This window comes from Oryza brachyantha, chromosome 11 (genome assembly GCF_000231095.2).
Source record: "Oryza brachyantha chromosome 11, ObraRS2, whole genome shotgun sequence".
Taxonomy (NCBI): domain Eukaryota; kingdom Viridiplantae; phylum Streptophyta; class Magnoliopsida; order Poales; family Poaceae; genus Oryza; species Oryza brachyantha.
The window spans coordinates 2,817,392-2,829,898 of NC_023173.2; the positions used below are offsets into that span (position 1 = coordinate 2,817,392).

A 12,507-nucleotide genomic window follows, 5' to 3' on the forward strand; every position below is an offset into this window, starting at 1 on the left:
AAGTTGATTTTGGGTTTTTTCAGTGTAGTTTATTTTCATAATTTATTTATCTGTATCGGTAAGAACACGTGCATATATAAAGATTTTACTTATAAATTATTTTTTATTTACAAATATGACGAAACAACGAGCCTGAGAGTGTACACTAGCTACCACAAAATCGATCCTCACATATATGATGGGCCAAATAAACCATTACATATCTATTACGGGTCATCGATCCGTGACGAACCAAAAATTAAAACCGTAACACATATGACCATAGCTGTAACTGGTGGACTCGACGAACATTAGACATTTCTCATTAATTCTTTGTGTGTGCTTAGCTTGATTGTGACAACACTGTCATCTCCACCATTATTTCATGACTAAACCATAGTTGTTACTGTATATACTACCTCCGTCCCTAAATGTTTGACGCTGTTGACTTTTTGACACATGTTTGCCGTTCGTTTTATTCAATTTTTTAAAAAATATATAAAACTATATATATGCATAAAAGTATATTTGATAATAAATAAAATAATATAAAAATAATTAATCATTATGTAATTTTTTTTAAATAAGACGAGTAGTCAAACTTATATAAAAAAGTCAATGTCATCAAATATTTAGGGATGGGGAAGTATAATTAGGCTAGCGTACGTACGATCATCATGCGAAGTTTCTCTTTGAATGCATGTAGTTGGATGATCTAATTATGTACGTTGACTCAGATATATGTATGTACCGAATAATTAAAGAAAACGAACGATGAATTAATGCGTGCTGGATCAAATCATTTGGTAATTAAGCGTGCAAAAACTGAGTTGACACATGTTTTTTGTTACACACGCAACTGTGTCCCCCACAACACACACGCCTACGAAGACCGGTCAAAAAGGATGCAATTCTCATCGTTCATTTTTTCTTTTGTCCTTCCCTAATTGGTTAATTAAATAAATTTCTTGCAGCAGGAAACTGGAGCCCGTTGTCGTTGACGTACGTGGATGCTTGGTAGCAGGGTAGGCACCGTTATGGTACCATTCTACTATACAAAATACGTAACGTATTAAAAATTTAAATTTAATTATGTATTTTATAAGTGTATTAAGTGGTTTATTTGAAACTTTGGTAAGATATATTTATCAATTTATCTATTTTAATATGATTTATGACACACATATTTATCCCAATATTATATTTTTTAGTTTAATTTTATCCCTTTCAACCACGCATGACAGTAGTATAATAAAATCAGATTCGTTAGATCCAAATCAAAGAAGAAGTCATTATCATTTGAGGGTATCTTGTCGCTAGCATCTCACCTATTTCTCTTTTCCTGCATCTCTCTGTCGTACGCAGGACAAACCTTACGTCCTCTACAAATTTCATCTTACAAATTCTAACCCAATACAATTTGCCATCATGGTCATCTCCTGTTGTTGATGCCCTTCTGTCCTCTTTACCCATTTGATGAGTGGTAGGTAAATTTCCCCACCAATACCTAGCATTTCCATGGTGCACCGGAATGCGTAACGATGAGTAAGAAGTCAATGGAGCTGGAGAGCAGGAGTTGTGGCTTAGAGGAGGTGAAAAACACTGGAAAGATGGGTAGGGTGGATGCCATGTTAGAGGCGAAGGATGATGAGAGGGAAGCACCAAGGACTAGGAGGATTTGGGGATGGATAGAGATCAAGCCAAAGAGGTCGGGGATGGTAATGACCTACTCGTAAGAATAGATTAGGTTTCCGAGTTGTTTGGCTCTTCTAGCTCGCTATATCTAATATAAAAAGCTAAAACTTTTCTCAATATTAACAAATCCATACAAACTACAAGAGTTAAAGTTCTTTTTCCCAACTCCAAGGGCACTCTATAGCCATGTGTAATTAAAAATCTTTTTCTGTAACTAAGGCTGCGTTCAATTAAAGTAAGTTACCCCGATACAGAAAACGTAGTAATAAATTAGTACATGATTAATTAAGTATTATTTATTAAGAAAATATAAAATAGGTTAATATAATTTTTTAAAACAACTTTACTATAGAAAATTTTTGCAAAAAATACGCCGTTTAACAGTTCGGAAAGCGTACGCGTGAAAAACGAGGGGGTAAGTTAACTTAGAGGCTTCAATCGAACACGGCCTAAGTTAGATATTACACATGGTGCGCAGATGTAGAATTTGAATGGCATCGCCTTCTTCCTTCACCTCCGTCTTCTTCCTCCCCATTTTCTCCTCTCTAAATTCATCGTTGGTATTGAATTGATAGTTTGATATATAATTCTTCATGTTTCCATAGGAAGTCTGATTTTACAAAGCTTATGGAAAACGACGACACCTACGCACGTACGGTTGTACCAATATTAATTTGACTAACGCATATGTACTAAATATATAAAAAGAGAGATAGACGAAGCGCGTGTGCCCGAGAGGAAAAGGAAATCCACTATTTATCCATAACTCTATTCGTGCTGCACGCAGTACTGCAAAACTCGGTTTAGTTAATTCTCCATTGATATGAAAGCAACCACACGAACCAATATGCATGCGCAATATATATGTATGTTGTTTCTTGACATAACTAAAATTAATAATCTATCTAAATAATATATTTACAGACAAAAATAATTTATGAATAAAATTTTTATATATGTATTCTTAGCGATCTAAAAAGTAAGACTAAAAAATAAACTTCGGTGAAAACCTCATAATTAACTCTAAATTTAAGGATTTTTTAGGAATAAATTTAAGGTTGAAAAATTCAAGCTTATAAGAGCAGGTTCAATAATATAGCCAACTAGTAGCTCCAATTCATCTATAGTCAATCTAATAGAGTAATAGTACGATAGTTATCTACAAAGCATTAATATATGCTCCTACGTATCATACACACACTGCATCTTGGAGCCGGTGCCATATTTTTTTATACGACGCCGTTGACTTTTAGGTCCACGTTTGACCATTCGTCTTATTAAAAAAATTATATAATTATTAATTATTTTGTTATAATATGATTTATTATTATAGGAACTTTAAATATGCATTATAATTTTACATATTTGAATATAAATTTTGAATAAAACGAATGGTCAAACGTAATTCAAAAGTCAACGGTGTTATACATGTTACTGTACTTTTTTTCTCTTCTCTTATCTCATTAAAATATAGCCATCTATTGTAGCATACGCACAATTAAAATGACAAGGGCGTGAGAAAACGAGCCGTGGTCAACACATATCGTTAAAAATTATTCTAAGGGGTCGTTGATCGTGAAGACCTGCGCAAGAGAGAGAATCAAAGAATTAATGCCAGTGGGCAGTGGCTCCGTCGAGTCCAGGAGCCTCCTATAAACGAGCTGTTTATTTAACTATTAAAAATAATTTATAGATAATATATATATATATATATATTTTTAATGATCTAAAAGCAAAAGTTAAAACAAAATATACAATGAAAAGGCCCTAAATCAACTTTATATTTAATTTTTTAAATTTAAATTTTTTTATAAGCATAATATGGATGAGAAAAAAATGTGGAGCAAGGTGATTGATTAACAGATTGTTTCAACGGACGATCATATTATTTTTGGACGTCAACAATAAGTTGGCAGGGTTACTAGAAGGGGGGCCCGTACGTACGGCTGCCGGCCGACCAACCCAAGAGCTCGCTTCGCCGTTGATCAAAGTTGCGCTGGTTTGGACTTTTTAAATATTGGAGCTCGTAAATATCATGTACATACGGATTTAATTTGTAACTTAGGATTATTTGTAGTAGCTCTGTTTCATATGATAAGATTTTCTACCACTAACTGAATCATCTATTGGTCCATATATATAACTTGTATATATATATCTCTAGATTTATTAACGTCTGTATAAATATTGTCAATCAAGTGTTATATCGTGAAACGAAATGAATACTTCCTCCGTCCCTAAATATTTGATGTCGTTGACTTTTTTATACACGTTTAACTATTTATTTTATTCAAAAAGTTTACATAATTATTAATTATTTTTATATCATTTAATTTATTGTTAAATATAATTTTATCCATATATATAACTTTACATATTTTACAAAATAATTTGAATAAAACGAATGGTCAAACTTGTACCAGAAAGCCAACAGCGTTAAATATTTAGGTACGGAAGTAATATAGTTTATGATTGTTTTTTTGTTTCTTCGAGCGTGTGGGCAGTCGCAGGTGTGCACAGCCACACACAACATTTGCGAAATGAAGAACAAAGAAGGGGGAGAAAATCAATTGTAAGCCAATGCCTGGAATTAGGCCCAATTAACAGAAGTAGATGGCCCAGTCGAGAATACATAAGCCCATTCTAAGGCCCACTTCTGGATTTGACCTCACACATTTGATTTTAGGTGTAATAATACAAGCGGGCCGGGCCGGTATTAACGTAAGAACTGACCATTTCGATTTGATTTCGTACCAAATTTTGGCTTGAAAACTTAGAATTAATTAATAAGTGAATTGCACCAGCAGTACTTAAACTTGTGTTCATGTGTCATCTAGATCCCTAAACTCTTAAAATGTATTTTTAGATCCCCGAACTTGTCTTGGGATGTCATATAGGTCCAAACGAGCTCTGATCCTCTCCATCCGTTGACGTGGCATGCCACGGTGATGCCTACGAGAAGGGAGAGAAAAGAATAAGGAGGAGAGATACTGACATGTGAGATCCACATGGCCCCACCAATACGTAGGCGCCACCGTGACATACCACGTCAGCGGATGGAGTGGATCGGAGCTCGTTTGGACCTATATGACACCCTCGGAGAAGTTCGGGGATCTAAAAATGCATTTTAAAAGTTCAGAAACCGCTGGTACACTTCACTCTTAATTAATTAATTAACTGTTTGTCTCTCTCACTAGAGCTCTTTCAGGCCGCCGCCGCCTTGACGAAGTGGGTGTACTCCACGATGGTCTCGCCGGAGATGTTGCCGGAGTCGACGGTGCGGGCCTCGGCGTACCCCTTCGTCATGCGGAACTTCCCGGAGCCGCCGACGATGCTCATCTCCCTCACCGCCGACAGCACCTCGTTCCGCCCCACGATGGCCAGGCTGCTGCCGTTGTGCTCGCCGGCGGTGAACACGAAGTTCATGTTCATCAGCAGGCCGAAGGTCTTCTGGTCGGCGAACGTTTAGCTCCCCTGCGCCCTCCCGACCTCTGCCGACCCGGACGCCGCCGCGCTCGTCAGCGGGTCGTCGATGGCCACCACGGCGCCGAAGAAGGTCGACGACGCGTTCGACGACGGCACCTGCGCCACCCGGGTCGCCGTCGGCTTCGGCCCTGCCACCACGTCGTGCCAGTACACCTTGAACTTGGTCAGCCCGGCGCCGTCATCCGCGGCAACCGCCACCGCCACGACCACGCACAGCAGCAGCAGCACGGCGAGCAGGCCTGATGACGACGACACCCCCGCCGCCGAACTCGCCATGGCCGGAGCTGAGCAAGCTGAAGGAGTAGGTAGCTAGTGAGAGAGGATGAGCTACTACTTATCGAGCGAGCCGGCCATGGTCCATGCTGCGATAGTGCGATGGGAGTGGTTGTAGTTGTAGGAGATGCAATGCTTCCTTGATAGGTGAAGCTTCCAACTACTTGATTAATTAATCAGTATTAACTATTAAGCAATTATTTTTTTCTTCTTAATTAATCTTTCTTTATAGCTAATGTACAGATTAATGAGGCGATTAGTTCTTAATTCGACATTAGTACTAGGTTGCGAGTAGTATATAATGCATTGACAGTACCTAGCTACCACCAAAAGGTGAGCTTTTTTTTAGGGTAGACTCAAAGATTTTTTTACTTAATTGAGTAGGTCACCTGCGCCGGCCTATCCGCTTCAGAGGCATTACGTCTTGGCCACCGTCTCTCTGACCGTCCGAAGCCAGGGTGTGATTGAAAAAAGAAACTGCAATTTGTAAATAAAAATTTTACATATGTATTCTATCAAAGTTATAAAATAAACTTAGGTGAAAACCCTTAAAATCAACTCTAAATTTAAAGTTAACTATTTAAATTTTAGGTTATAAGCATAAGTAGGACCAAAAGGATAGGTCCCAGCTACTGCTTATATATGCTTATAATTAATCTTGATCATACCAAATTTGTCTGAGATCGATCGTATTTTAAAATTTTATATAGAAAAGTTCATTTAAAAATCATATCAATATATTTCTTAAATTTTTATAGCTAACAACGTGCTAATTCGTTATTGCATATTACGCATCGGTTACTAATTCTATGTAAGAACGTGGCCCGAAACGATAAGTTATAATAGGGTTAGAAGAAGGTGGGCAAAGTGGTTTTGTCTAAGAATTGTTGGTTAGATAGGATTTAATCCCCAAGAGAAATCTATTTCGAGTGGATTGGGTGAACCCTCCCATGTCACCAAGTCTCTGTAGGGTTTGAATCCCTAATTTTCCCATAATTCCTTTCATAAAAACATCTATTCATTTTGACAGAGATTTTAAAAAGTAGTATATTGGAATTTTATATATTATCACACAAGATAACGGGATTTTTTTTCCACACCACCGATGAAGAGGATTAATTCATCAGCCAAGACAATAGAAAAAAACCCAGGATGGACCAGGCTAGAACCCTAACTAGATTTAACCGAACATTTGTATTATTCCGTGGGAAAGAAATTCATGGGGATGTGGCCCAATCCCTTTAAACTGAAAAGGCCTTAGTGGGACATGTCGAGGCAAGTCGGAAAGCTACGACTTTGAAAAAAGAGTGAAGCTCAGTCTTTTAGCTCTCTTAATTTGCTGGGTTTTTTTTTCCTATGCTCTTCAAATGTTAAGGCTTGGAGTGTAAGCGCTTGTGTACATGTTTGATTGCGTATGTACAATTATATATGAATATGGAGACCGGATTTCTATCCATTATCTAAAAAGTAAAATACAACACAAGCAATAGGCATGTTGTAAAAATGTGTGCGTTTTAAATATAAAATTTGTAAGATAATATGTTTACCATCTTATGCGAAAATCCAAAAAGAAAAAAAGAAAAAGAAAAGTCAAGAGCGGTGCACTACAAGTTCGTGTGAAGCAACAAGCAGAAGGAGGCCAATATTAATAGCCCATGATGCATGGAATTAGGCCCAATTAACAACAGTAAAAGGCCAAGTCGAGAATATATCAGCCCAGGAGAGCTTGAAACTACCTAGCTGGCCTCTTTTCTGGCCCACCACAAGAAAATGCTCATCAGCTCTACTCCATCCGACCCAAATAAAACGAACTTCTAGAAACATATTACATGTCTAGATTCAAACCTAGAAATTTGTGTTTTTGGATTGACGGAGCTCATGCCAACATGATGTATAGTTGCATATAAATGAGGAACATGTGCAACATTTTACACTTTATTTGGGGGATGAATATTGAAATTATACCAGATAAATATGTCTTACGTTGGCAAAGTATACACAGCTTCTTGATCCAAAGTAAAGTCCCAGATGTTTTATGGATAAATTTTGTGGAAATTAATGCTAGAGGACAGTGTATTGTTTTCCGCATCCCCGCATGGTATCATCCTTGATGGTATCAGTGGAGAGGATAGTGTATTGCCAGGAGGGCCAGCTCCAACATTAGCCCCCTAAATATTTGGAAGGCAGGCATAACTTTTGTAAGAAAAAATGAATTCCAAATATTTCAAAATTTAGACCATACAATCATATTTAAACTATCCCAAATTGTTATACAAAACTATTTATTACCCATCTCTGTCCTCCCCAAACCCCGTGTGCCACTACCAGCCCACCTCACAGGCACCACACGGGCCCACCAAACTACGCATGGTTGCCTCCCTAATCCAATTTTCGTCGTAAGCTTTTCACAGCAATAACATGTTCTAGCGGGATGAAAACGGTTCGTAATCTTTCTGGACTCCAGACCAGTTTTCGGAAACGGAAATCGTCGGTCATCGGGTAGAATTTTTTCGGAAATTATCGAAAACGGAACCAGATTCGGAAATTTTTTCTCAGAAACGGAAACGGATACAGTAAAGGTACTATCCGTTAGAAATCGGAACCGGTCGGAAACTTTCTGGAATTTTTCTCAGAAACTTTTCAGAAATTTTCTCAGAAACTTTCCAGAATCTTTCTCGGAATTTTTCTCTAGACCTATATGACATAAATTCACAATATCAAGCCAAATAGCCCAACCTACTTCAGCAAGTTAGCCTTAAGTGCTTAATCAAAATATATATACAAACACTTTACTTTGTAACAACTTGTATGATACACAATTTATTTTATTATATGATATATGATTTTTTATAATAATCCGGGTGATTTGCTCTTTACTATAATAATTTGTAAATTATAGCCTTTATTCGGTATTTAGACAATCATTAACAAGTGACCTATGAACTTGGTTGTAATGATAAAAGTGGTATGGTTAGTTGTTAATGTTTAAAACTTTTGATCTACTGTTTTAGAAAAAAATAAAACTTCGGTTTGAGAGTTCTTATATTGTGATAAATTTCCGTTACCGTATCCGCTCCGATTCTAATTCACTCAATTTTCGTATTCGATAATATTCGATTCCATTTTTCGTATCCGAGGTTTTCGATTTCGATTCCGATTCCGAAAAAGATATGAAAAGGGAAATGGTAAAGGTGGTTTCTATCCGTTTCCGAGCTGTTTTCATCCCTATAGCTAGGTACTCCCTCCGGTTCTGACGTTATTGACTTTTAGATATACAATCGTTCGTTTTATTTAAAAATATATATAATTATTGATGTTATGATTTGAGTGATTACTGAAATAGTTTTAAGTACGATTCATATTTTTGCATATTTGGATATTTTTTAAATAAAATAATATTTAAACGTAAATCTAAAAGTCAACGGTGTCAACTAAAAAAATTGATGGGAATATTATTTCTGCCTCTACTATCAAGAAATTATTCAGTCTAGCATATGCAGTATCTGTGGCTTCTTTCTGCCATGGGCATCCCTGTGCCACCAAGCAAAAGGCAGAAAAGTGAGCAACCACATGCAAAGCAGACATGAAAAGAAAAAAAGGCAAATGAGAGAGAAATAAAGGGCACTACGCCAGACTGCCAGCCACATCTCCCCCAATAAGCAATAATATATGGCATCGAATCCCTCCTCAACGCATCAAGACACCGACAACCTAACGGATCTGGTCCTACTCCATCGTATATTATTCGTCTACATAATTATGTCATTACTATTTATCACCAAGTAGTTTGATATGAACTAAACATTGACTTAATTAATCTCGTATATTATTCTTTACCAAACATAAATCGACCGGCAGTTTATATGTAAAACATGCCATTTTAACTTATTTTGTGTCACATAAAGCATATATATGTGTTATTGTACACATATAATACTCCTATCCTCTTACTTAAGAGATTTGATCTGCTCTAACAAAGACTATCTTGAGGTACCGGTACCTCACGATACTAAATCGTTTCTTATCATTAGATCTAGCTAAGCAAGATAGTCAAAGTTAGATCCAACGATCAGAAACGATTTAGTACCGTTAGATACCAATACCTCGAACTACTTTTTATTACTTTTTATTAGACTAAAACAAATCTCCTTATGTAAAGTTAGATGAACATCTATTGAGTTCACATGTCAATTACTCTGATTTTAGGTCAGATGATCTTGTTCCTAACATTACGGATGCACAACTGCTGAAGATTTCAGTCTGTTTTTCACTCTAACCTGATTAACACCCATGTTAATTAAGGTGGCTGGCTGGAATAAAAAATACGTAGAAGATTTGCGCATCGTTGCATAAGAAGGATGGTAATAGGAGACCCAGCAGAAACTGGTGAAAGATGATGGGCAGTAATTAATGTACTCAGGATAAAATTAATGTACACAGAATAAACGACGGATATTAATCGACTACTACATCCGTCCATAAATATTTGACGCCGTTTATTTTTTAACACATGTTTGACTATTCGTTTTATTCAAATTCTTTTGTATAATATGTAAAGTTGTATATATGCATCAAAGTATATTTGACAATAAATGAAATGATATAAAAATATTTAATAATTATATAAATTTTTTTAATAAGATGAAGAGTCATGTATTAAAAAGTCAACGGTGTCAAACGTTTAAAAACGGGGAGTAATTAATTATAACCACGTACAAACACGACGCTTAATTAATCCGGAACATCTATGGCGCCTTCACGAAGACGGTGTACTCCACGATGGTCTCGCCGGAGTTGCTGCCGGAGTCGACGGTGCGGGCCTCCACGTACCCCTTCGCCATGCGGAACTTCCCGGAGCCGCCGACGATGCTCATCTCTCTCACCGCCGACAGCACCTCGTTCCGCCCCACGATGGCCAGGCTGCTGCCCTTGTGCTCGCCGGCGGTGAACACGAAGTTCATGTTCATCAGCAGGCCGAAGGTCTTCTGGTCGGCGAACGTGTAGCTCCCCTGCGCCCTCCCGACCTCCGCCGACCCGGACGCCGCCGCGCTCGTCAGCGGGTCGTCGATGGCCACCACGGCGCCGAAGAAGGTCGACGAGCCGTTCGTCGACGGCGCCTGCGCCACCCGGATCGCCGTCGGCTTCGGCCCGCCCACCACGTCGTGGAAGTACACCTTGAACTTGGTCAGCCCGTTGTCGTCGGCCGCCCACGCCGCCGGCGCCGCCGCCACGCACACCAGCAGCAGAAACTGCACAGCTGGCGCCGCCGCCCTCGCCATGGCCGGAGCTGAGGAAGTAGCTGGAGCAGAGGAGGAGGAGGAAGCTAGAGCTAGCTAGAGAGAGGAGGGGAGGAGGAGTTGCAACTGGATGGAGAAATTAAAGAGATGAACTGTACTGATGAGGTGCATGTGGAAGAGAGAGAAGAAGAAGAAGCTCTCTGATCTGGATGCCCTTTTCTGATGGGGTTGGTAGGTGAAGTGGCCAACTCCTTGATTATTCCATATTTAGCATTTATTTATATGTACCTAATGCCTGCACTAGTGAGGTGATTAATTAATATTTGATGGAGCTAGCTAGTGCCAAGCAATGACCTTTTGTAGCGTGGACGTCCTCAGTCAGTTAATTGCTGCTGCTACCTGGTCCCAAGTATTGCTTTCCTTGTGCTAAAATATAAACATTTTCAGTCTTATTTATAATAATACTTGTTTAATTATCATTTCTTGTTTAAGATTATTTCCATTTTATCCTCCACCTATCCTCCTGATTTTATTCATTTCTCATAACTAAATGATACTATAATTTTTCTTCTCAACATTAATCCATGCTAAACAACCTATACATACTTATAGTTATATTTTAAGATAGAGAGATCACTTTGTACCACTCTACTATGGCCGCGTTCAGCACGCATGCATAAGTCAATTTATGTCTGGCACGGAAAATATATTAATAGATTAGTACGTGATTAATTAATTATTAAAAAAAATAAAATAGATTAATATTTTTTAAAACAACTTTTCTATAGAATTTTTTATGAAAAATACACCGTTTAATAATTCGGGAAGCGTGCGAGTGGAAAACGAGAAAGAGTTAGTTAACTAACTTGGGGTGGTGAACGTGGCCTATGTGGTACTCCATATTAATGGTAGTAACAAGGAAGAAGGTTAAAGCCCTTTTTTTGTACTTATAATTATTATTACTGTAATCTAAATTATTGAGTAAGAATACTATAAACTTGATTATTACAGGCTGAGGTAAATCTTCAGTTACCTAATTATCTAGAGAAAGCACCTTGGTGGAGCTATTAAATTGAAGTAACTTGAGCTCCTAAGTTATCAAAATAATATAATTAAGTGTTTTAAATTATTTCAATAATATAGATTATTATAATTCTAAACCGAAACAGACGGAGCCTAAAAATCAAGGTGTATAGTTTGTACTTGCCAACTGGAAGCTGTTGCTGTTATAAGAACATCTACAATAGCAGGGCTTTAAGCCAACTATAAGCATATTTTTATTAAAGAGATAAGATAGGAGAGAGAAAAGATGTGAGCTACTAATTTGTAATTTGTAGCCAGCTGTACACGGATTCCAAGACACAGTATATGTATAGACACAATATATATATGGCATGTAGGACCATGTACTAATGTTTTATAGGTAACTATTGTATGAATTAGTTATTAGATTGACAATAGATGAATTGGAGCTAACAACTGGGTATACTATTTAACTTCTCTAAGATTTCAAACTGACAGCATAGATTGACTGACTGGGTAGCTTTAAGATTCGATCAGGACATGGGGTGGTTGGGAGTGTGACACCGGAGAGAACATTCAGGAGGACATGGCAGGAATACATGCTTGCATTTCTTTATTGTCATTAGCCTGCTTAAGTACGTTTTTATGAACTGACTAAACCAAATCACAATTCCAGGTTAGCTTCGCTGAAGATTAATTGCTTCAGGTATTGCACAGGTACCGTATATTTGCCGGCACTGTTTGTCGATTTACTCCTATATTTATTTTAGAATTGATCTGCTTTTGCAGATAACCAACTGCACCCAGATCATAT

General features: G+C 37.7%; 1 protein-coding gene and 1 pseudogene across 1 annotated transcript; both read right to left on the minus strand.

Moving 5' to 3' along the window:
• Positions 1-4,878: 4,878 nt before the first annotated feature.
• Positions 4,879-5,436, minus strand: LOC102722622 (annotated as a pseudogene).
• A 4,651-nt stretch (positions 5,437-10,087) lies between these two features.
• LOC102722904 (dirigent protein 22-like) lies at positions 10,088-10,900 on the minus strand. Its single transcript, XM_040528973.1, has one exon. It carries the CDS (start codon positions 10,710-10,712, stop codon positions 10,179-10,181), a length of 534 nt encoding a protein of 177 aa, XP_040384907.1. The 5' UTR covers positions 10,713-10,900; the 3' UTR covers positions 10,088-10,178.
• Positions 10,901-12,507: the final 1,607 nt, after the last annotated feature.